A 26,208-nucleotide genomic window follows, 5' to 3' on the forward strand; every position below is an offset into this window, starting at 1 on the left:
TTCCATCAAGGCTGAGAGCATCAGCACTTTTTTTGAGCAGGGCCTAATCCCACTGCAGTGAGTCAGTTTTCTCACACCCTTCATAAACACCTCAAGGCCCCCTTATTAAAATGGAGATGTTAGAACTATTTACTCCTACTTTGGAGAGCTTGGAACAACAACAAAAACGCAACAAAATATGGAACCTGTTTTTCTCATGCCACAGGAGCAGGGGCTGGTATCTCCTGGAGGCAGCTGCTGACGTATGAAGGAAAACAGAGGCTCTCTCCTGCCCCCAGAATTAATGAAGAAACTGGTGGGGGCAGCAGCTCTAGGAAAGGACTGGTTCCTCTGTTCTTGGATGGTTTCCACAGAAAGGTTTGAGGCAGGGGTGCAGTCAAGAACTCCTCAAGGGTAAGCAGAGTTCACTACTTATTTTAAGCAATGCAAAGTTTACACTTTTTATAATAGAGCAAAATAAGAACACATGACTCTGCCAAGTTATTTATTGCAACACCTCTGAGTTAGCAAAAGGTGCCTTTGCTACCCCCACAAAATGGCCTTTATAATTTTTCTTCCTGTGAAGTGCCAGATCTGCCAACGTGGGGAAAAAAAAAAAAGTGCTGTTGGTTCCAGCACTACAGCATATCCAGCACTTACTAGCAGTGGCAAAAAGGAGCAGAAAGGACTCACAGACCTGATTAAGTAGTCAGTTAGATCTTTCTCCATTTTGACTTTAGAATTAACCCTGCAGTAAGAAGTAAACGTTACTTAATATAGAAGAAGGGCTGTTATCTCAGTGGGCAGAAGGGCACTGCAGGTTGTTCAACAAACCATGTATAGTTGCCAAGGTCATGGTCCCAGCTGGCCCCGCTGATGGTGACTGTCACTCTGACAAGCCACCTCAGACCCAGCTCTCAGGTGACTGACTACAGCCAATTCCTCTGGCTTGGTCATTTCTCCCATTCATAGCCACAGTCAAACTAGGTGGATAAGAAATTGTGCATGAACTAGGTGAAAAACTGCATAATTGTCCTTGTGACAAGTGTATCAGGTGAAAGATGCTAATGATAATAGCATCCTTCACAGTCACACCAGCACAAAGGAGCATGCAAGCCTCAGGACCTGCCTGAAAGTAAGCCTCAGACAAAACATTTAGAGCATGGCCAACTTCCTGGGAGCAAACTTCTCCTGACTAGACACAGCCATCTTCTGTCCCTCTAGCAACCACAAAAATGTGACTGCATTGAAAAGCATTCAAAACAGATTATTTCTGTGAAAAACTATCATCTTATTTCCTAAGAGATACACCAAAGTTACACTAATGTCCTAAGTGGAAAGCCTGCCTACCATCTTGAGCGAAAACAAAGCCATACTTTGTAGCTAAAAATTGCTCCCAGCCTGTGTCACTTGTGTGCCCTGCACAGCAATACTAACACGCACCAGCAACCATTTATCCTTTATTATTGACTTCTGACCCCTAGGGCAGTTTCCATTTCTTGTCCACTTTCTCTGCTTTAGAAGCAACACGTACTGGAGGCAGCGGGGCTGGCACTGCCTGCCTTTCCCTGCCATTTACTTCTGTGCAAGAGCAAAGCCTTGGGGCAGTGAGCACCAGGGGAGCTGCCAGAGCCCTCTTCTTCAGCAGGAGCCACTCTTCTGCACCAGGGACCGAAACAGCCTGGAGGCTTCGTGCATTTTATGTGGGGGATGAAATTAATCATTGACCTTAGCAGGAGCCACTGTTCACGCTGCAAAAAGTAGGCAAGACACTGCAGAGGAGAATCAGCAGGCTTCATGTTTGGCAGTGTCTGCAAATGAAACCGTATTTTTAAATGTCTCTGAAGGGCACAAAAGGGAAAGTCTTCAGAGGGAAGAGAAGTTTTCAGATGATAGCCAGAAGGTGGAGGTGGTGGAAGAATTGCCACAGGCTTTTCAGAGCCACTATTGCTGTCCGGCAAATTCTGAAGAGAAACCTTAGAGGTGCAAACCATCCCATATCTTCTCCTATCCTCAGACATCAGTGAACAATTTAGGGAACTCTCCTCAGTGGAGGGAGTTCTCATCTCACTCCCAGGTTTCCCAGTAGGAGAAAGGGATCTGATCCAGGATTACTAGTGGAGGTTATTTGAACAGAGGTGAGTTGCTCCCTAAGCTATCTGCCTGTTACTGAGTTGCATTAAAAATACATAGGTAACATTGAAATTAGTAATTCTGTGTCCTTTCAGACAGAATAAGGAGACAGTCACTTAGATAAGATGCTATGGTGCATAGACCCAGCTCTGTGCTGACTCGGCCAGGGAGCTTACAGGGTAGTAGATTCCTCCCCAGAACTAGTATCTGCAGCAAGGAACGACTGGTGGCAGGCACCTTCCCACAGGTGGCTTAGGACATGCCTTGCTGCTTACACAAAGGTGCTCACTGGCTTCAGGTAGGCAAGTGGGAGGTTTCTTCTTTAGATTTGATACATCCTAGCTTTTTCATACACATTTTAAAAGTGGAAGTGGGTAGCAAAGGTGAAAGCATTTTACATCCAGCCAGTCCTTTTGAGAGGTGATGGTAAGCACGTAACACAAGTCAGAGAAGCAGAGGAAGCGCACTGGCAGTAAATGAGCATGTCACAATGATTTGTCTCAACTCGTGCAGAGGCAATTTAACATCATTTCAGTGACAGCATCTCAAGAACACACAGGAATTCACTCTAGTGTCAGCGTAACTTTATTTATTGCTGTCAATATGCACAGTAAAGGCTACCCCCTGAGCACAATACTTCTGTAAAGTCTGATATTGTGGCTTTTGATGGTACTAGATCAAAGGTGCTGCATTCACAAGCCACAGGGTGATTTTCCTAACTGCCTGAATTACAGATACGCTCTCTGGCTGTCCTTTTTTCTGTCCCTTCCAGCATCACACAATATAGACCTTGTAACTGGAAAATAACCAGAGGTGATGTGAGGACATTGTAAAGGGGAAAACTAGCTTGTATTGCTTTCTCACAGCCCTTCACAGCCTTGTAGGAGCAAGAATTCATTTGTGGCTTTCTAGCATGCAAGCACAAGTGGAAAAAACACAGAAGGATCAAGTATGCTAAGGAGGGATGCAAATTCTCTTTTCCTATTGCATCACCTGTCATCACAAAAATGTCAGCCTTCAGTGCTGGACCCTTGGATTGTATAAAACCTCCCATTGCCTGGCAGAAGGACACTGGAGAGTAACTGCCTGAAATGGAAAGTATAGGCTATGCCTTCAATGCTTTTCCTCTGGTCACAGCAGAGTGACTCCCCTCTAGGATCATCACGCCCTCCCACTATGCTCCTCCACCCAGCATCAACGCCTCTCCTGTGGCTGGCAAGCCAGGGCTCCGTTCCCACCCTGATCCCTGGCTTCGCCCTAGAAAAGCACTGAATTGGTAGGGAATGACTGAGGTGGTCAGAAGCCAAAGCCTGGGACTGGACAGTGTCACAGTCTACAGGGGACAGAGAAGCAGCTCCCCAGTGTCACTGGACATGTGCAATACCCAGGGGTACTCATGAGAGGTACAGCCCTGAAAGCCCCAATAAATCTGCACTTGACCCCCTGAGCCCTAACTGTACCTCTGCTGCTAACTTCATTCACCTTTGTATTGTTTATTCCTTTATTTCCCAATTTATACCACAGGGATAACAGCGTCACTCAGTGTGCCTGACAAGCTCTGCAAGCACCAGGCAGCGCTATTACTATAACATGGGTAATTATTTGCCAGTTGCCTGCTTAAAAACAGTGGGAGAAGCTGCAAGGTTCCCACAACAAAGTGTTTCTTCTCCTATAATGTACAAGATGATCATATGCAGGGCAAATCCTTCCCTGCAGTAACCACATGGTGAGTGCTTGGCAGGGGACAGAGGCCAACCCACCTCTGAATAGGCTGTCCACAGCACCTCTCCCAATCCAGCCTTGACTTGCCAGAGGTGTCAGTTTAACCAAGACAGCCTGGACTGCAATTAAGAGAACTGGTAAAGAGCAGTACAAAGCCTTAAACACAGGCTATTCACTGCAGCACATACAGAGATTACTTTCCGCACCTTCTCAGCCCCAACGGCTTGCTGCTGACAATGTTTAATTCTCCAGGTGGGAGTGGGTTTTGTTGCTGGACACTCCTCACCCACCTGTCCTCTGGCTTGTTTACAGAGGTGATGAGGAAGCCACCAGAGCAGAGTCAAAGGCTCTGAATCAGCCTATAGATAACACCTTCTGCAGCATATAGCTTTGCTCCTCCTTCTGACGATGACACAGCCAGATGTCCCAATGCAAAAACAAATGCAAAGGTGGCCCCAGGATATTCTGCCCACAGTCAGCACAAAGCAACCCTCCCTCCAACTTGCATCAATGCCACTGTGTTACCTATAAGCTCTTCTCTGCACATGATCCTCCTTGGAGTCAAATCCATAGCATCCTTGGGTTGTCTTCACCTTGTGTTGCTACCATTTGCTTGAAATGATGTAACACCAAGAGGTTGCCCTGTGTTTGATATTCCTGCCTGTGCTTGGGAGGCTGGGACTGCTGCAGTCTTCAGGAAACGTGCCCCACTGAAGTGCTGACTGGCCGGGGGCGTGCAGCGAGCCATTTCCTCGAGGGGATCAGGCAGAACAGGGTAAGCTGTGTCCAGCTGGGGAGGTTACACTAGCTGGAGCATAGCCTGATCAAAGGCTTTCTCAGAAGCACTTGTGTTTGGCAGACAGACTAGACAGGAAAGGAAAGAAGAGGCACTTCCTAAGCTACAGTCTGTGGTTCACTTTAACACTGACCATGGTATCTCAGCAAAATGTGGCTTAACGTAAGCAGCTGAAGCAAGCAGATTTGGAGTGATCAGCAGAGAAGGTCTGCCAGGCTACAGGGAGCATTCAAACTAAAGCAAAGCCACTAACTGAGGGAATTGCTTACACACAACTTTCCCCCACTTTCCCCACCAAAAGGCAAATCTGCCTAGCGCCCAATGGCGTAACTTTTGTGGAGCTGAATGGCAAGTTGCTATCAGAAGCACCCTCCCAACAAGAGTCACTTTTCATCCCCTGAAGCAGAATCCTTTTGCGACCTCATGATTTGATAGAGAGTTTTCCTGAAGCGCTGGTCCCGGCTCAGTCTTTTGGCTGCTTCTTTCAGCTCTTCAATGTTTTCAGCTTCTGCGTGCGAGAAGATGAAGGACTGGGACTGCTTCACTGAAACGAGAGCAGCACAGAAGGATCAGTGCTATCCATCAGGGACACAAACTGAAGACAAAGCTTCACTAGAGCACATGAACCATGGATCAACAGGACTGAGAGCCTGGCAAGGGGTAAAAGCTAACCATTGCACTCTAACAGCTTCACCTTACTGTTCTCAGAAGAAAAATGCTGACAGCATGGAGACATACTTTTCTTATTTACAGCTGCGTCTGATTCTACATAGAATGTACTCTAACCTTGCAGGTAGCCACTCTGAGCACTGGTTTGTATTAGATAATGTTCAGGTGTCCCTTCCCAAACTAGCTCAGTCTATGATTAAGAATTCAGATGAATTCAGCTTTGAGCATGTTTTTTTAGGGGCCCAGGACCATCACAGCAGTTACTTTTCAACATAGACGAAGAGACAGGCAACCAGTATGCACACCTGGTGCCTGCTCTCTGGGTAAGGAAGCTCCAAGCTTCTCTGTAGCTCTATTCTACTACTGGGGAATAGGAAATATGAACCAGATTTGCAGACCTTACTGCTCTGTCAGCCTCAGCTGTACCTATCTGCTCCTGCAGGCTATAGAAGAAGCAGCTGCACAATACCTACAGTCATTCCACGAAGCACTGGCTCTCTGGCGGTGGAAGCGGCAGCTCTTTATGCGACGAGTGGCAGCCTTGTGGATGTACACAGAGTTCTTCATGATCACGGGCATCTTGGCCTCCAGCTCAGCATTGCGGATGCACTCTTCAAAGAACTCTGAGAAGAAGACACCACTCTGAGCAGTGACAGGAGATACACTTTAAGCAATGAACTAGCCACAAGGGGCTGCACTCGCTAATGGGCTAAGCCAGGTAATGATGTTCTACATCTCCCTAGACCTTCACAAACAACAATCCATGAAGCTCCAGAATATCATCAGAAGGAACAAGTTCAAAGTGACAAAAACCTCCAGTCCCCAACAAACGCATACTCAAATTACAGAAAAAGCTGCAACCATCCATTCCCCATCAATCATTCCCACAACTCTTCATGTTTCAGCGCCAAAAGCATCTGATATTATGATAAAAACTTCTCAACTCTCTTGCAACGGAGGGGTCCGAAGCTTTGCTCATTGCACTTTCTTTGAAGGACTTCTAAAACCAGTCCAGTCTAACAGCAGAAAGGGAAGTGTTGGCAACGCTGGCACAGGCATACACACCCAGGTCATACATGGCTGGCGATTTCTAACAGCATAGCTATTACTAGCACATACATATGTTACAGCCTCCATGCAAAGCCCCATGTCCAAACTCTGACAATGTTTTGCTCATCAGTACATTTTCACTCTTTTGAAGAAAACATCCTCCAAAATCTAAGACTGGAAATGAGTGTCAGGAGACATTCAATGCCAGAGGCTACTCACTTATGGCCTGTGGAGGAGCTCCGCTCTAGCTGAATGCTGAGCTCAACACATCCACTTTAGCTCTGTTTTCTTACCATGGTTCTGAGCCAGTGGGATGAAGTTCAGAATCATCCCCTTTTGTCTCAGCTTAGAAATTTGATGCAGAATCTACTGAATAATACTTATTTTATTTACATATATTTATATATATGAATTATAAATGTGTGTGTATATAAAACTATTTATACATGTATTTATACTTACATAAATAGATATACTTAACAGTGTTCAGAATGCCACAGGACTTTTTGACTTTTCTGTATTTGTCCAATACATCCACCTTTCACTGAAATTAAGCCATAACTGCACAGATACAGCATCTGCATAACAGATTCCCCTTGCTGAGGGGAGGATATATATGATATCTCGTATACCTGAGGGTGGAAAACAAGCAAGACTTCACCCAACTGAAGCTGCTAATGTCAATTCCCAAACCTGACTCAAGCCAGATGCTAGGGTAATGCCCTATCTTACCAAAAGAAAAAGAAAAAAAAAAGGCAAAGAAACAGGAATAAGCTGTGAAAGCTGAGTATTACACCTGACCTGTGAACTCCAGTCATCTCTGCACAGCAGTCCTGCACTTAGGCAGTGATTCGGCTCTGAGCAGGGATCCAAACTTCACCTGCTGGGTCACCTACCAGCCCACTGCTACAGCAACAACGGCCCTCCTTAAACTGCTGATGATCTTGTAACCAAGGCTGTGAGAAGATTGTCTTGAGGAGCATCAGAGGACTCTTTATACTCGGACCTAGTCAGTCTTTACAGCTCTGCCAAAGCTTCCCTGTTTGACGGTTTAGAAAGCATTCACGCATCTCTGTCCCTAGGTTTGTCTTCCAGCCAACAGGGAAGTCTGGGATTTTGTCCTCTTTTGAGGGCAAAACACTAAGTGCCTGCATAGCATGTTCTGGCTCCTCAAAAAGGAAGTGTGGTTGAGGTACAAGGAGTTAGGAGAGCACATTATGTGCAGCTTTGCTAATTTGGGAACTTCTTTTTGTGTCTTGGAAGATGGGTAGAAACATTTTCTCACTCACAGCTTGCTCATCAGTAGAGAGGATGGATGACTGACTTACTTCTCAAGTTACTGACATCTGCTTTCATCTTCTCCTCTTTCTCCTTGTTGCAATCCAGAGAATTTAAGCCTTGCTCCAAGCTCTGCAATGCTTCCTCAGCTTCTCTCAGCTTCTTCTCCAGATCCATGCGCACTTTCACCTCAGCCTGAGGAAGAGAATAAACATTGCTGAAAACCAGCTTGCATCTCAATAACTATTCTGCTAGCTCACAGCATTTGTGAGGGACCCACTAAGCAGATGAAAATGAAAAGGTGACAGTAAGGAAAACGAATAGAAATATTGTAAGATAACATAGAGTTGTTTCTCATATCTTTAGACAGAATCTGAAATTGAAGTCCATATTATTTTAGTAATTCTTTACTCTGACTTTCATCTTCATAGCTTCCCTCTCATTGTATGAACCATGTGGATTCAGAGATGGTGTTTCAACACATGAATTTGTGCTTGCAGCTGCATCTTTTCAGCTGAGATGTACTTGAGATAAAGGCCATCAATTCCCACAAAGGGGTTTACAGTACTTAGTTTCAGAAACAAAACAGAAGAAAAGGTAGAAACAAAGGATAATATCAGTAGTTTCTTAGCAAATGAGAATAACTAATACAGCTTGGGTCAACTTAGCTTTAGTCTGGCCAAGTGAAAGGTTACAGGATAAGAAAATCTTGGAGTTGCAGGAAAAAGAAGGATTGGGGGGTTTTTGACAATATTTGTAGAAGGCAGTTGAGTGTCAAACAGTCAATAAAGCATAACCTTTACATTATTTAGATGAAAAAAGGTAATTTTTCCAATTACCTGTGTAAAGATTAAGGTAGCTTCCATTACTAGGATAACAAAGGAGAGCTGATACCTCACTTGCATTCCTCTGTTTTTGAACCCAACTTCATGCAGAGGTTCCTGAAGATTTACAAACCTTAAGATTAATTCTCCAAGCACAAGTGAGGAGGCAAGATTTCTCCTTAGTTCTGCAATGTCATATTAGTATCTCTTTAAAATAATCTTTATTCTGGATTTTGTCTATTTTCCTCTTTTTTATTTTTTTCCTCCTTCCATCTTTCGATGATGCATTCACAGTAACAATAAAAAGACTTTTACTGAATGAGTTAATCAGGTCTCAGTATGAGAAAGTAAATAGCAGTGCTACATAGACACAACATGGCAACTTCATGTGTTACCATGATATGAAGCACAGCAAATGAAGATTTGTGACCACAAAACAAAACCAAAACAAAACCAAGTCTCCCACTTGATAGGCGATGAACTGAAAAGGAAAACAAGATAACTCTGGGGCCAGGGACAGCAATATGCAACACACACAGGGGATACCTTGAGGTCTCTCTCCGTCTGCTGCTTCTCCGCAGTCAGCTCCAAGAGTGAGTTCTGCAGCGCTTGTGACTGGGAAGAGTAAAACTCCCGCTCCTCCTCCAGTGCTCGGGACCGCTCCTCATTCTCTTTCATCCTGGTGCATGGCACAGCAAAGGAACACAACCATTCCCACCACACACACAGGAAGAAGGGGCTTAGTATCACAACGGCGCATGCTTAACTACCTGGCTGCCCTGAGCAGAGACGCTAACAGGAGTGCTCTCTGTGTTTCACTTCAACACCACAGGCATTGCTGGAGAAATCCAGGTGGACAGTTCCCGAATAGAACATTCTCAACCCCCAGACAAGGTCCAGGACCACCAAACACTTGTTACGGACAAGTCCATGAACACCAAATGGATTCACATGCCTAAATCCTTACTTGAAAGGAACAGGTCCAAGCAGCAGCAAGTTCAGGTGCCCTGCCTCACTCTGACCCCTCTGAAGCATTTATAACCTGAACTCTTGCCATGGGAACCAGACAAGCTTCCAGGCTTGTCTTGTGTTGGCAACCAAAAAGCAAGTCAGCAGATAGTCAACATCATTTGGCACCACTAAGGCTGAGCACAGCAGAAGTGTCCTCTTCCCTTTACCACACCCAAGATCAGAAACGATAAAGGATCTTGCCTCTCTGCAGGTCTCAGAATAAACAGGAGAACAGTTTTGAAGGGATCCTAATTTTTCAGCCTGAAATATTTAGCCATATCCTTTCTGATTGCCCCCCACCTGCAAGGGGGAAAACCATCTCTTTTCCCACCACCCTTTTCACACTGGATCACACCTTGTCCCACATCCCTGTCTCTGGCACCACCATAAGAGCCCCTGCTCCTTTTTACCTCTTTTTATCCTGCTCCACTTTACCTCTTCTCTGCCAGGAGTTTCTCCTCCAAAAGTTTCTGCATCTTCTCTTCAATCTGTTGCAGGCTGCAGTGCAGTCCCCAGATGGGGCTCTGCTCCTTGCTGGGGCTGGCTGGAGGTGGGAGCTGGCTCTCATTTTCTTCCAGCATCTCCAACATTTGCTGCTTTTCCAGGGAGAGCTCCTTGAAGAAGGGCAGAGATTGTGAGTACCAGCTAAGTCTAACATTGCTGCTCCTGTTCCTGCCTGGCTCCTCCCTCCTGAATCCCTCCATCCTTACATCCACATGCCTCATTCAGATTAAAACCAAGAATAACAAAATCTGTTTTTTATTTCATACCTGCCTTTGTGAGGAGCAAGCCTCCACCATAGCCTTTGCTATGCAAGGGGGTGAGAACCTGCAGGCTCCTTTGACATCATATGCTAGTAAGGACCCAGCTCAGGGACTGGAGCCCTGTGCTTCCCTAGTGCATCACCAGTGCCAGCAGCTTTCCTGCCTTCCCTCCTCACCTCGCTCCTCAGCATGAACTAGAGGCATCCCCTCTGGTACTTCTAACTGCAGGGCAACAGGACATATCACAGTGTTTTCCTTTGAAGTGCTCAGTCCAGTGTGCAACTAGGGCATGAATAGTCCTTCCGTAGCTTTCCAGTTCTTTTTTCATACCCATAACTGCAGGCAAGGAGGAGAGCTTAAAGGAACATCAGCAACAGATTTTTGGACAAACTTGCAGGATCTGACACAAACATTAAGGACAATGTTGAGGCTTCAAGAAGGCCAGCTGTATGGAAGTTTCACAAAGAGTATACATTTAGAAAAGCCACTTTCCACTAATCCACCAGAGTGATACCAAGTAAGTAAAGGGTTTAATACATCCACACTCTGTTTCCTAAATTCCAATGTGGTACAGGATTCCCTGGGAACCATGCTCCCTTCTGTTACTAACTGATGCCTCTCTACTGCTCCAATTTCTACCAGCACTTAGGGAATTGCAGTTTAAAAAAAAAAAAAAAAAAAAACAAAACACACACAAACAAAAAAAAAAACAAACAAACAAAAAAAAAACAACACAAAAACCAAACAAACCAGAAAGTTATCACAGATTTATGAACATGTTGGCTGGAAGGGATCCTCTGGTAGGCTCTAGTCCAGCCTGTTGTTCAGAACTGGTCTGTCAACACAGCAAGATACAGTCAGCTGTGGCTTTCTACAGTCAGTTTGTGAAAACTTCCCAAGATGGAAGTTCCTCAGCCTCTCCCACTGCCTACCTACCTGTCTGGTGAAAAGTTTCTCCCTAGTGTTCGACCTGAGCTTCCCAAACTGCAACTTATGGTTATTGTCCTACATCACATCACCTGGTACTGCTGGGAAAAGCTTGGTTCTCCCAGACTCCGTATCACTTCTAGTCCTTTTCTGCACGGGGTTTTGGCCTTCATATCAGCTACCGAATGAACCTGTTCACCCACACAGGACTTAACTCCGGCAGTAGCGGATGTTAGATTCATTCCACAGGACAGCATCGCTTTCAGCCCTGGTCAGTTCTCATAGATCGTTCCCAAAATGCTGTCATTCAGAGGAGAGAAGTTGTCACTCACCTCTAGGGTTTTCTGTAAGGACTGTGTCAGGCTTCGCAACTCTTTCTTTTCTTCCTCCACTCCTTTAAGGGAGCGGGCTGTGAGCTCTAGCTCCCTAAAGAAGCAAAAAGGGTGATAGCTATTGCAGGGGAACACTAGCCCCACAGACTGCGCTCAGACTGCGCAGGCTGTGGAACTCAGTGCAGGACCTGCGACTGGTAGCTGGTGTGGGCAGCCCTGGAGAGACAGGAGATTGCCAGGAAACATAACACCTTGAACACACTACGAGCATCCAAGAACTTTACTGTGCCTCCTGACCATCAAACCAAAACCAACTGTTACAGTGTGCTTCTGGCAAGGGCAGGGCCACAGCTGCAACTGGAAAAGCTCAGACAGGGCAGTCATATCTAAGCAGATGTAGGTCTATGAAAACAAAAATCATTTGCAAAAATCACACTGGCTTTTCTGAGATGTTATTTGGGGAAAGAAAAGGAAAAAAAGAAGAGGGCAATGGTAAAACATGCCCCTTCAACACTCAGGGCAAAGCACTTCTTGGATCCTTCCCTTTCTAAATTCATTTGCTATTCATATTTTGCACAGTGGGACTCTTAAAATGACAAAATTATCCTTGGTGAGGCAACTTCATCATCCACCCAGTGTCATTCTGCTGATGATGAAAAACCAGATTCAGATGTCTAGAGCCTACATGGCTGGTCACTCATTCAAACTAACTGCCTCTCTGAAGTCCTCTAGCACCTGACTGTTACCATGCTACCCCGACTAATCTGGGGTTTGCTCATGTCCCAGCCCTTTGAAAATGAAGTTGCCTGAGCCCTGAAACTATGCTGTATTCTATTGGTCACAGAAGTGACAGCAAATGCAGTTAAACAGATCTCAATTGTTCCTGTTTTTGTCAATATAGAATTTATCTCCTTTCCTGCATGCACAAAATATGTGTATTTTACCAACTGTTTTGATTCACCACCGCAGCAGCACTTCTGCCCAGCATGGGTGTTTGTGTCCTTTTCCTGCCCCACGTAGTTTGCTGCCTTACCGTCTGATCTGCTCCTGCTCCACCCGCAGCTCCCGTACAACCTCTTCAAAACGGTGCTTCTCTGCTTCCAGGACCTGGTTCAGACGCTCGAGTTCCTGGACGGAAAGAGAAGACAGGAATGTACTCTGCTGACACACTCACAGTTAGGCAAGGCTTTCCTCTTAACAATGCCTGGGATTTTTAACCCGAGCTATGTAGAGCCACATAGTGTCTGATTCCACCAGAGTTTCATCTAGCAGGCAAATAGAAGGGACTGAACGTTGGTTAAGGATTTCCAGAGATCCAGAAGTCCCAGCCAGGTTACCAGGCACCTGGAAATCCCAGACATGCTCCCTGCACAGATCAGCTCTGCTGCACATATACAGAAGGGTGCAAAGTCTCTGGGAAAGCTGGACTCAACATGCACCTAATATTTCCATGTGCAGGTACAGAAAGCCCAGACAGGAATGTGACAGCCACAGCACTGCAGTGCCTGAAGAGCAATATTTCCTCTAGCTCAGCCTTGCTTCCCATCCCCACCGGCACAGGCAAACACAAACTGCATAGCTACAGCTTTGCACAGTTTAATCAGCCCGTCACTATTTTTGTGCTAATAAAACCGTGCTTAAAGAGCCCTGAATGCCACTACCTATCTTCAAGCAGTGAAAGACTCTTCCCTTAGTCTAGAGGAATCAGTTGTATTGAGACCTAGTGCAGATGGAGGGAGACAGGGATTAAGAACAGCAAGGGTCCCGCTCCTGGTCAGGTCCCCTTGCAGCCTTAGCTGTTAGGCAGGAGTCCTGCTGCAGGCCCAGGCAGGTCACAAAACAGCACTGACACCAGATAAAAGACTCTTGCTCATGGTGCAGACACATGGTTCAAGCTGCTTTCCCAGCATATTGCTCTGAAGCCTTCAGGCTCACAGCAGGTCAGACCGCCACAGCTCAGTGAGCTATATGTTCATTTCTTCATCAGTTCCAAACTCCTTCAAACTAACCTGACCCCTCCTGCTCTTTGTGGACAACGGAGATACCACGCTTGGCTTTGTAAAAGCAGAGATTTGTTCCATGGTGTTTAGACAAGGGCATTTCCCTCCCTGTGGCTGTGGGTTGTGCAGCAGGCTACCTCACCAGAAGCTGGCCTCTCACTGCAAAGGCAGAAGTAGCTTAGACCTAACGGAGTGTCCAAGCCACCTTTGTTTGGACTTTAGCTCTCCAGAAATGTACACAGGAAAAAGCTAGGCCAGAGAAGTCTAGAACAGCATTGCCATTTTTACCAAAGAGAGGCAACAGTCATTTTGGATTAACTGAAGAGGAGATTATACAGTTGTTTGCAAGATTGCAATGTGGTGGTCTACATCCATATAGACTTTCCTAATGCTTGACAGGACAACCCGTCTGCAAAGCTATCTTGCAGTAACTTTATGATGGTGCTATAAAAAACAGTATAGATTTGCAAATAATAGGTTTGTAAATATAAGAACAAGCTACTTTTATTATATTAAGCAAATATAAGTTAGGATTCATTTGGAAAACAATAATAAACTCGATAAATTAAGGTATAATAGTCATATCTAAGGGAGCGCTCTCTTGAGTTTTCCCTAGTGCAATGTTTATTATTCTCCCCATTTCTGGTGTGTTCAAAGAACAAGCCACATTATTTTTTGCTGCTCCTTGTTTCTCACAATGATATCTCTACACTAGAACGATGTCAGGTCTGTTTATTGGCACAGCTCTTATTCCTCTCTCATCCACAGGGCTCAGAGGCTGCCTGGAGATGCTTTTGGCTCTGCAGCCTCCCACCCTGAACCCTAACACACCTTCAAACCAACAATTGCCAGCCTCCCAGTCCTGCCATAGGGAAGTTGAAGGAAATTGGGTTGTGATGAACACTCACCTCTTTCTGCTCCCTCTGCAGACACAGCTCTTCTGTTTCTTCCATTAGCTTATCTGCAGACACACACACACAGAGGCCAAATGTAGAGAAAAGTTTATATCCTGGGGATATTTATGAGCATGAAACACTGTTTGAAGCTTGAAAATGCAGCTTTCTCTATTGCTCTGTGTGTATCTGTCTGGGAGGCTCCAAAAGCTGAGATGGCACTAACAGGATGTTCTGTAATTTCCCTCCTGCCAAACAACTTAATAAACTAAACAACCATATTGCTGTGTACTCCTTCTGACGTTTCCTCTCAATGTTCTTAAAGATCATTAACAAACTAACCTTCACAATCCTCTAGCTGAGCTGAGAAAATACTCTTATCCCTGGTTCATACATGAAGAAGCAAAGGCACAGACAGGTTAAGTGGGTGCACAGGGTCACACACCACATAGCAGCAGTCGGTTTTCTTCCCGCAGCTCAGTGCCCCATCCCTACCCACCTAGTACATCACCCTCTCCAACAGCCTGGGCATCACTGCCAACACCCTGTTGTCATCTCGGTATGTCCCAGCCAAGCCCAGAAACTGAACCCCTAACTGAGCCATAAAACTTCTAGCTGTTAAGAATTGTTACCCTCAACATCAGTTGCTTTTGTCTACTGAAAAGGACACATGCCCGCCAGAGACTCTGTTCTGATCCTTACACTGTGACCTGATGTACCTACATAATGCTACGCTCTGATCTTGAACAGAGACTCTGCTTTAGGCAGCTCTTAGTCGTGCTTACAGTAGACTAGACAGAAACACATTCCCCATAGTTAAATAAGCTAGGGTTTAGCTCTCAGCTCTGCCACCTGGCTGCCGTGTGAGCAGGGGCAGATTCGCTGTAGCACTCTATGATTTAAGTCTTCCCCTTACCAGGCAAGGAAGATGCTACCAGTTTCCATTGTACTGGGGACCTGAAGAGATTACTACTGCTGGCAGGTTTACTACTGCTAGGAAGAATGTAGACCTCTACCTCCCACCCACAGCAGGGCTGCTGGTGCCACAGCATTAGTGTTACATCACTAAAGCTCTGCTGACCACCACTACTCTTTCCTTCCCACTCTTGTTCCTCTTCCTCTTTGCCAGGACCCAGCACAACTGCACTGTAATGCTGGACAGAGCTCTCCCTCTCCTGGGAGGGGGCAGACCCAGGGCTTGATGGGCTTCTGCAAAGTCCCTGCCTGAGAGAGAAACCCCGTCTGGATGGGGGGCAGGTGGAAGGTAACTCTGAGGGTATTCAGGGAAATCTCCAGAACAGTGTTTCCTTCCTCCAGAGAGCCTTGACTTGCTGCCGGGAGCAGTGCCTAACTTCAGAGCTTAACTACAGGATGGACACAGATCACTGAAGGTGAGGCTAATGAGGCAGAATCCTCAGCAGTTATACAGGAATAAATAGACAAAATCTGTCAAAAAGTAACCAACTGTGACAATTGACCAGCTCTGAATGTTCTTGTCATGGACCAAAGAACCCAGTGAAATATATATTTTATATTCCAAATACCTTTTTGCCACAGAAGACGTATTCCTCTATTCCTCTATCACCTTGTCTTTTATTGTACTCTGTTCCTCTTTAGTTTCTTAGGCTCTTTAGTCTGCTTTGGTGGTTGCAAAACTTTCCTGTTTCTCATTTTTGTCATGTCTCTCCAGGTCCTCCTCTCAGCACTCCTTGTTATCCCTTTGTCAGGTGTGGAACCACTCCTCCCTGCCTGCCTCACGTACGAGCCCATCCATCAGCTCACTTGTACGAATGGTGCTTAGATAGCCAGAATGAACATGCCTTGATACTTCAGTTACGATCCCTGTTACATGTGAGACCATATATTGAGATTACCCCGTATCAGCATGGATGCAGAAATGCAAAAGGCTCTTCAAGATTCCTCCAGTGGTTTGGTGATTAGGAGTAGATACCACAAGCCCCTGAAGCACCCAAAGTTGCTGCTATCTCATTTAAAGCAGATGACTGTCCTGACAAGTCACATGTGATCAGCAGCCCCCAGGTCAGAAGGGCTTGTGGAATGCTCTAACTTAGGAGACATTTGGGTTAAAAAGGCTCCCTTGGCTCTTGCTATAGGCAACACGGAGAAGAAACACTGGACCTCCCACGACAGTCAGAGCACCCAAGGGACTGCCATCCAGAGGCTGGTTTCTGAGTAGGGTATTGAACTAGATAACCTCCAGAAGTCTCTTCCAACCTAAATTCTTCTATGTTCATCTGAAGCAACTGCTCTCTCTCCATTGCCCACAGAGAGAGCAATGACAAATTAGCCACTGCCATTAGACACCTCAAGCCCATGTAAATGCTCCCCACTTCCAGTATGAACAGTGTGAGCAAATGCAGACAAAGACCGAGTAGAGTAAGACCAAAAAAACCAGCTGGAAAACTCATGCATGAAAAGCTGTGATCAGCCTCAGAAATACCAGTCCTCTGTGATTCAGGGAGAGAAACGCCCTGGCTGTTTGCCTGATGAGCAGCTGAAATCAGCACATCCAAACTTCTCAGGGGCAGCAAACATTTGTACAGTCCAGCCATCAGGAGCTGCAGGACTGCAGCATGCTGGCCGAAGTACATTCTTTCTTTCACACTTCATACAGCTGTCCAGATCCTACCTTAATATTTTCACATTTTGACTGTCTTCAGAACCTGAATTTCAGCTGCTAACTACTCAAAAGCTTCATCCAGCAAAAGTCAACAGTAAAAGCTGCTTGGCCTGACCACACCAACAACTCCAGAAAAGCAGAATGGCTATTTTGGGGTTTATGGCTTTTGGAAGTAAAAGTTTCCTACCTAAATACTCCTGTTTCTCCTTGGCCAGCTGCAGACCTTGGGCTTCCAGGCTCTCGATCATGGCTTCTCCCAGCTGGGCATTCTTCCATGTTCTAGGAAGAGCAGACACAAACCTGACAGTGTAAGACAGCTGAGGGTCCCACAGAGCAAGTCAGGGGACTCAGCCTAGCTGTCAAATACACAGACTCTTATCAGCTGGGACAGTGATTCTCTAAATTTTAATCCACAAATGAATTGGAGACATTTCCCTGACATTCAGTAATTTATTTTTTGTTTTAATACAGGAGGTGTACATCAACACCACACAGCTATTCAGATGTTTTTTTCCAGTATCCTGGAGATTTCTACACTGAGCTTAGTCTTAAGGGCTCTCCAGACCAACACGGCCTCCAACTGCAACAGGATGTACCTAGAACCCATTAAATGGGTTCAGAACCAGATTTTAGCTTTCGACTAACTTCCCATCTGTCAGTGATACTGTCTTCTACAGCTTTTCCAATATTTTGCTGCTATAGCCACTCTTCCCCTTCAAACATTAACTGTTTATTGACTCCTTCCCACAGCTTTCTATCTTCATCCTTTTGGGTATCCATCACCCATCCTGGAACTAATCAATCCCTCTTCTGTTAAACTTGTAAGCCACTAGGATTTGGTGTCTGGCCCTACACTGTGAGTAGCCTCTCCCTGTATAAACAATGAAGAGCCAGAGGTAAAGGCCAGACAAGATGCTAGCAAGCAGGGAGAGTTAAAGGAAGCAGGCATATTCAAAGAGTACCTTGTGTTATTGTAGGACCATTGGCCAGAGAATCTCAAGGTCTACTTGAGCACATTATGAAACTAAGCTGCAAAAAAGGCCTGTGGAGCAGATGCCCATTACTGATTGAGTTGGTGGACAGGGCAGACTTTAATACAGATATTAAATACCAAGGACAAGGACACACAAATCGAAAACAGAACCAGAAATGGAGTTTGTTGCTCACTTCTATTTGTGTTCCATTAAAAAAAAAAAATCTACACACATAAAATACATAAAAATGTATATGCAAAATTCATCCCAGTCTATTTATATAGATGGCACATACAGGAACAACAATTGCTGCCCAGAAATTCTGCCATCTTTGTTAAATCCTAAGGGACCTTATTAATATTAAATACCTGTAAGCCTTCCCGTACCAGGCCTCTTTGTGAGCCATTTGCAATCGTAGCTTTTTGGAAACCTGGCAATGTTTTACAATAAGCTGGCAATGTCTTACAAAACAATTTCAAGGCAACCTGTACTTCATCTCTTACAAAATCCAAATACATTAAACACACATCGCCCCAGGGACAGCTCCAACAGCCCAAGCACTGCCTGTGCCCTTTGCAGACAGCTGGGTTTCTTTTCAGCTAATGAACATCTAGGATATTTCTAAAGTGCAGAGGAAATTAGAACACTAATTAAAAAGGTGATGTTTTTCCCACAGGTAGACATCTTCATCTTGAGTGAGAACATGTGGGTGTGAATGTGCTTTTCCGCTAATCTCAGATACAGGATGAATCTGACCCCGAAGAAACCAAGAGCAAACATCTCAAGGTGGGGCATTGGGAGGATGACAGAGTTTATCATATGATTACTTGGAGAGTTTCAAAATGGCTGTAGCCTTTAAGGTGTGTGTTTATTAGATTCACTTTTTCAGTGCTCCCTCCCTTCCCTAGCCTACAAAGATGTTTACCTATCTGTAACTCAAAGAGTACTACACCCACTGCTGTATAACTTAGAAGACGCACCCATATCACTGTGTAGCATTTAAGCTTTTATTCCTTTTACCTGCTGGAACCAGTGCCGGTGTGCCACTGCAGCATTGGGGAGGTACAGGCTATGACTTCAGCTGAGGGGCAAGGAAATGCTTTTTAAATTTTGTATTTCTTACCAAGTGAGTTTTCATCAGAAAAAACACATTGCTTAAAGTGCAGGGTCAGGAAAAGCTCTTGGGGCAAGTAGAAAGCACCCTTGTAATATACTTCTGAAAAAAAAAAAAAAAAGCCCTCAAACTGTGCAGTATCTCCATTTGCTATACAGCCCATACATCATTTATTCCAGTCATTTTGCAGCACTGGAAACATCTCTAGCATTTCACCTTTCTTGGAGCATCCACAACCAATTTTTGGAGACACTGGACACAGGACATAAGTACTATATTAGCTGTTTTTCACCCCATTGTCCACCAAGTCTACTTTTAACCAGTGTAGGGAATGCTGCTATGGATATAGAGAGTGTACCTGTGCCCCTCTACCCTACTAGCAGCAGCAAAAGCCTCTCTGTGTGGGAGGAGAGCCTGGCCAGCTGGGAGTCAGGGCTTTGTGCATTTCCAAAATGCTTTCAAGATCTAGTAAGTGTGGTAGGACCAAGCCACAACACATTAGAAGGCTGGAGAGACCATCAGCTCCCCTCTGCATTGAATAAGTTGTTTTCCCATCGAACCAGGAGGCTTGGAAAGGAGTGGAGACCTGAAGGCATCACTGGGCAGATTGGGATGGTGGAGGTTTTAAGCAGTCGTGCAGGCACACACACACACACACACACCCCCCAGCCCCAGATGTAAAGAGACAGCAGATAAATTTGAAACAAAGGAGAGAGGATAGAGGACACTTCCCATCCTGGGTTCATTTTTTTCTCTTTCCCCTACGTAACAAAATCTCAGTCTATGGAGCTGGGGGGTTTTGAGGGTGGTGTGGTTTGGGTTTTTTCCTTTGGTTGGTTTTAAATAATAAGAAGACTGTAGGATGATCACAATAAACTAAATGCTGCAGTGCCATTGGAGTACAATCTCCATCCAGGAACAATGGGGCACTAAGGCAGGTTGACTAGAAGATTTCAGCTGTGTCCTTTTAGCTTTCCTATTCATTGCAGATCAATTTACTGGCCCATGCTGTGCCTTTCTGGCTGCTGCTTAACTTCCAACCTGACCCTGCTAACATAAATCACATAATCTCTGCTTTTCCTCACATGCAGGCTACCATCACCACTGATTAGATCAGCACTGGAGCCGCATTGCTCTCCTCCTCTGATGCAAGAACAGAAGCAGAGGGGAGGGAAGGGGGCGTCTCAGGCAGATTTTCAGCTAGGTGCAGGTAGTCTGCTGTATGATAACAGCCACTGTCTAGCTGCTGTTTTAAAACTAGTGCTGGAATACTGAAGCAAGGACTAGAGAAAATGCTGACTCTTTGAAACAAGCAGTCACACATGGCTTACTTGTGAGAACCCCTCCTGAGCTGTGCACAGCCACACTCCTTCCCTCCCATACACACCTGAAAGATTAATTTGGCCCCTGAATTACTGCCCTTGGCAATAGTTAAGTTTAACACTGGTGTAGCACCAAGTGCAGACCTGTGTTACTGAAGAAAAACCTCTGAATTAGTCAAGGCTAAATCTAGGTCTCTTTTCCTCTGCAGTGACCAAGCCTGCTTGTACTGAGTGGGTGACAGACCTCTGCCTCAGGTCTTGTGTCCCATGGGGCTCATGCTCCCTTGAAGCTTTAACCAGCAGCTTTGTGTTGCAGTTTGTGCAGTACCATGGAGGTAGCAGCTTGCTCTAGCACCAAAGCCAGGCTCACCGCCGCAGAGCAGAGTTCAGCTCATACTGATCCACTGTAATTCTGTGTTTCCCATTAATTACAAATGAAGATTTGCAGCCTCATATCATTGGAATTAACTCAGATACTGAGTTGCCATGCACACGCTGGTGTTACACGTTAAATTTGCCTGAAAGAGCAGCTTTTGTCCGTACAGTCACAGAAGATCACATACACATGTAATGCAGCCACAAAGAGCAGAGTGAAGTGCTTCAAGCTTCATAGCTGAATAGTAGGCTCTGCTCTACACACTCTGGAAGTTTCTACCTGGCTCAGGAGAGTCAAATCCCTGTTTAAGTGTTACCTCTTCTTGCATCTACGGAGCTTTAGAAAGAGCCCGCTCTGGCTTTGCAGGACAGCTGCTCATTGTACTGTCAGGCTCCTGGGTGCTGAGGGACTGCAGAGCTCACGGCCAACGGACTGCAAGTCGCTCCAGCATTCTCAGCAGACTATGAACTCGATATTGTATGCATACAGCAGTCAAACCCACTCACCCTTGCAGGTGGGCAGGAAGAGTTTTGCTAACACCTCCTCCCCTGGGATTTAGCCTGCCTCCTCATTTCCGAATTAAACTGTCTTCAGAGGCCAAATCCTGCTGCTGTGTGGCCTGAGCACCCTAGGGTCTGGGCAGAAGGGATGCACACCCCACGGTCACACAATTGTCTCAGGGCTGCTGCTGACATCTTGGCATCACCAGAACTGCTCAGGATCCTCTCACCAGCAGGCTGTGGAGCCACATGGGTGGCTGCTCACTAACTTTGTGCCTTGCCTGTTCTGCTCTTATCTTACCCCAAATTCATACATCGGCAGTGCTGGGAGGTTTTCTGACCTGCACCTTTGTCAAGCCTATGGGCCTTTGCTTCCCACGCAAAACGGACCAGGAGAACTCCCGTTCAGTCCCAGGTCCCACTTCTCTAAGACAAAAGATGCCCCTCGGTGTATCAGCATTTGACAGATGACAGCCTGGGGTTGTTAGCAGAGTCATACTGCATACCACACTGCACGCCAAGGTGGGAAGCTTTGTGTCAGCTTTAGAGCATTCTCATTTATATTATAGAAAAGATGGATCCAGGAGACAAGCGAAGGTCTCACTAGTCTTGGGGAGCTTGTCTGCCTCCCCATAGTCCTTCTAGCCAGGCTTCTTCCTCTTTATCCTGTATACATCTACAGAGTGGATCAAAGAAAATAAGGAATAGAAAGAAGCTTACACTTTTCCAGACTCCTGTAGCATCTCCAGCCACTGAGCCTGATCAAACTCTGATTCAGCTGCTAGAACAATGTTACCCTGGAAGAGGGGAGGGGAGGGGAAAAAAACCCAGATTAGAGAGGCTGGTGCTTTACACCTCTGTGCACTCAGGGCATGAACTGGACACAGCTAGCACAGCTGTGAGAGGAGAGCCCACCACAAGCTTTCACCTCCACGGGAGGCATCATGTGGGAGCAAAAATGACCCAGGCCTACCACACATTGGAAGGAGATGCACACAGCAAGCAGTCGTGGTAGGAAATAAAGTGATAGGGCAACATGAGCTCTAGGGCTCCTGAATATCTGTCCACTGGTCTGCTAGTATTATAAGACCTGCTGTCAGAAAGAGCAAGTTTCCTTCCTGGTTGTCAAAGCAGGAGCAGCAGCAAAGCCTTGAGGGGACTTGGGATGCTAAAACACCCTCTCTCGCAGGATGATCTGCCCAGAGAGGGTGGCCACACCTTGGTGGGGTGGGAAAAACTGCCCATGCAGCTCTGCTCATCAGCAATAAAATGTTTTGTGGTGTTTGGATTTTTCTGAGAAGAAAAGAAGTCTACTTACATGGAAGTCTTCATGAGAGATCTTTATGGCATAAGGCATATTGGGCTCCTCTTTGGGCTCCACGATGCAGCCTCCCAGGGGTATGACACCCTGGGGATAAACCAGAGTGCTCCAATCAGTCATCAAAATCAAGTATAACTATTAACTAATCAAGAGCTAAACTTTTATCCTTGGTCACCCATGGGCCACTGCCCTGCCTTGGCTATCCCAGAAGGGGCAATACACAGTTCCTGAAAAGCAGAGGGACTCCCACTGCAACCAGGAGACCTCCAAGTGGTATTTGAAAGGGGATAAAGATGGCTCTCCTGCATTCAGCTCGGAGGGTAGAGCTGCTAGCTAGAATACAGAAATAGGAACTCTTATCAAGGAGGAGGTGATTTCCTAAAAGAGGCAGATGTTGCAAATTCACAGTGCGGTACCGTGAGAGAGGTGGTGCATCCATTACAGTCACCGTCCCACATGTGCGGCGAGGGGACGGATGAGTGGCCTGCTGCCCCTAATCCGGCCGAGTGAAGTCAGCACCTCTAGAAGCACATGTGCTTCATCAGCCTCAAGCGACTACAGAGGATCAAAGCAGACTCAGAGCACAGAATACCCCTGTGAGAGCTCCAGGCTGCAAAGCCACGGAGGCTGCTTCTCGGGGCCCAGAGTATGTGGGTTAGCAGGGGCTGGCTGCGGCTGCAGGTTAGGAACAAGCAGTAACCAAAGCTGTTAGCCTCACCTTTGCCAGCAGCATGCTCATAGCCACAAGATTAGTCGATTCGGAGATGATGAAAACAAGGGAATACTTCTACTATCAGGTTAAAAAAAATATTAGTCATGTACCTGCTGAATCATTAAGGAGCCTGAAGAGGTACTGACATGATTCTTGGTTTTTTTGAGTATTCCCTCGATCTGTGAGAAGTTTAACTTACCTCTTCTTCACTTGTGGGGCCTGTGGAGGGAGAGAGAAGCTAGACACAGAATAATCCCCTCTCCCATGCAAACACTGCTCACCTTGGGGTGGATATTGAAGTATTTATTGCTTTCAAAACTCTTCTTCTCGCTCTCAGCATAGTAGAGCAGGAAACTTTCCTTAATTATGAAGAACCTTTAAGACAGAGAAAGGAAATAAATTCTGCTAGAACAGAGGTCATGGTTCACAGCACAAGAAAATCTCCACCTAAAGCTTCTTTCCGAGCAGAAGAGTTTACTATTCCCATCTAAGCCTAAGGTCAGGTGCCTCACTTCTGCTCATAGTCAAGACCTAATGCTCAACACTAAGTTCCAAGTTCAAGTGCTTTCAGTTTATCACAGCATCCACACACGAGTGTTGAAGGCAAACCGTAGCACCATTTACTCACAGGGGAACTGGACAGCAGTCTGTGTCCAAGACAGGAGAATAGCCAAAGCGCTTTGGCGTCTTGACCTGTGCACACTATCTAGTCCATGCATGGGATTCAACCTCTTGGAAGACAGCTGCTCCTTTTTCTAAGGGTCTCTCTCACATGAGCTAAGAGCAACTAAAAGCTTTTTTTTTTTTTTTCAATCTACTCCCTGCAACCCTCTTTCTTTCCATCTCAGCATAAGCCAAAAGGAAGTGTTTCCACTGTAACACTGAGTCACATGGCAGGGAGAGTCACAGGCTAGCATCCCCAAGTGACTCTTGAGGCAAAAGATTGGCCATGAAACTACTCGGGAGCAAAAATTAATTTTAGAGATATTTTTAAGTTGAGCTCCTGGCAAAATCTCCTGTCATTGACCTTTGTAAATACAAAGGAAATTTTTTCTCATATGTGTCACATTAAAATGTGCCTTTTCTTCTCAGTTAGCCTTAGGTATGCTCTGATGAACACTATATAGTAGCCACAAAATATCACAGCTTCTGTAAACCAAGCCTCTAATTTACTGGAGCGTGTCCTCAAAATTGTGATTAAAGGAGTGCCACTTTTAGCTTATTTGGATGTTCAAAATGCCCCTGGGAGAGTCCCTCTCCTCTTCAAAAATTGAGGTTGCATTTACCCTGAAGGCAGTGGTACAGAGGAGAGGTATCTGACTTAGCTTAAATTCAGTCCAAATCTCTGCAGCACTCAAAAATTCTGAAGAGCAGCTGAAAAAATGGGGACAAGTTTAATAGGGATGTTTCAGAAGAATAAATGACAAAGAAAATGTGTTGCACTGTTCTGTACATATTTTCTGGTAGGAGAAAAGAGGGATTTGGGAAGAAAGTGAAAGGCAATAGCTGAAAATAAATAAAGCAAGCCTTTTTACACTGCACAAAACACTGCTGTGTAAATCACTTTAATGTGGTCCCAAGGACAAGAGCTCATGAGGAATCTGGAAAAGATAAGGCATTCCTGTGAATAGCGAGAACATCCCCAGAAAACCCTCCTGCCTCTGGGCAGAAAGCCTTCACTGAGAGGGATCAGGAAGAGACTTCTCCAGGCAGCGCTCTCCAGTTGTGCAGCCTGGGGATTCCTGCACCTTCCTCTGAAGCCGCTGTTAGCGATGGGCTACTGCCCAAGAGGTCTGATCCACAAGAGCAACTGTAATACCTCCATGTGCCCAAGCTACCCCAGTCCTCTCCTGAAGCAGAGGGCCCGTCAGATGCAGCCGAGTGCTGTCTCCAGTAACAGCAATCTGATACCAGCTTAGTTCCTAAAGCTAAAGAAAGAAATCAAAGCTGGCAGATAATTATCATTATAATAAAATAATATATATCTTTTTTTATTGTTATTATACTTGGGGGGAAGCTTTATCACTTCCACCAGCTCCTATCTCTTGCTCTTCTGCCGTGGCTCTGACAAAACAGATGAAATTGCCACATGCCATGGAAACACAAACGATGGGTTCACAGAGGGACTGAAAAATGCAGAACAAAGCTAAACTTCTGACTGCCCACAGCAAGCTCAAGCTCTGGAGCTACTGTGCACCGGCTCCAAAATATTTAAAAGTGACTGTCATTAAACACGTGCATATTTACATCCAGAACTCGTCATAATGTACAAACACCAGCAGCAGTTATTGAGCCCCAAATCTTTTCTTCTCCTTGCCCACTCATCTATACCTGTTGGTGTTGACATCAGAGGTGGGGAGAAGAAGCCAGCTTGCTTCCTCAACAGGTTATTGCCTTCTCATTTGATACTCCATGAACATGGTGGCTGACTGCCTAACCTCACCTCTTGTTCCTGACCACAGCCTGGCAAAATCTCTCTAGGCAGAACAGTACAACTCAGTGCAAAAATCACTCTCCTGCACTGAGTTCATTTGATTGACAGAAGACCAAAAAGATGCTCATTCACAGTGCAGCCTGTCCAGCAAGTCATCTGAGTAGGAGCGATTACTATTCACCTTCCACCCAGGGGACCACCTCACTTCCAGCCTGAGCTCGTGTTCCAGTGCACCTCTCAGAGGAGCTGCATCTAACGTCCCCTCAGCTGGGAAAGTAATGCCTGACCAAACTGTGGTGGCTGTCCATATTCCCTCTGTATGGCTGTAAGAGATGCCTAAGATGCACAGGGAGGTGGACTGCCCATGGGGCACAACTCGCTTTCCCTGTTGTGGAAATCTCCACTCTAAATCTCTTGCCAGTGTCACAGATCAGGG

General features: G+C 45.7%; 1 protein-coding gene across 6 annotated transcripts in view; it reads right to left on the bottom strand.

Moving 5' to 3' along the window:
* Nucleotides 1-26,208, bottom strand: part of PLEKHD1 (pleckstrin homology and coiled-coil domain containing D1) — a 50,058-nt gene that overhangs the window by 17,008 nt on the left and 6,842 nt on the right. For 3 of the 6 annotated variants that reach the window (XR_012633861.1, XR_012633859.1, XR_012633860.1), the window contains 12 exons: nt 23,620-23,713; nt 22,624-22,713; nt 22,026-22,102; nt 17,207-17,298; nt 14,394-14,446; nt 12,519-12,613; nt 11,486-11,579; nt 9,898-10,076; nt 8,998-9,130; nt 7,678-7,822; nt 5,773-5,922; nt 4,360-5,174 (listed from right to left, as the gene is read on the bottom strand). Coding sequence is in view for 2 of the 6 variants with exons in the window: in XM_074909684.1 (XP_074765785.1) it covers nt 5,014-5,174; nt 5,773-5,922; nt 7,678-7,822; nt 8,998-9,130; nt 9,898-10,076; nt 11,486-11,579; nt 12,519-12,613; nt 14,394-14,446; nt 17,207-17,298; nt 22,026-22,102; nt 22,624-22,713; nt 23,620-23,713 (1,363 nt within the window). In the remaining 4 variants the exon portion in view is untranslated. Of the gene's footprint in view, nt 1-2,690; nt 5,175-5,768; nt 5,923-7,677; nt 7,823-8,997; nt 9,131-9,897; nt 10,077-11,485; nt 11,580-12,518; nt 12,614-14,393; nt 14,447-17,206; nt 17,299-22,025; nt 22,103-22,623; nt 22,714-23,619; nt 23,714-26,208 lie in introns of those variants that run through there. The other 3 variants (XM_074909684.1, XM_074909685.1, XR_012633862.1) reach the window with 3 other exon arrangements.

The sequence above is a fragment of the Athene noctua genome, chromosome 6 (genome assembly GCF_965140245.1).
Source record: "Athene noctua chromosome 6, bAthNoc1.hap1.1, whole genome shotgun sequence".
NCBI classification, from domain to species: domain Eukaryota; kingdom Metazoa; phylum Chordata; class Aves; order Strigiformes; family Strigidae; genus Athene; species Athene noctua.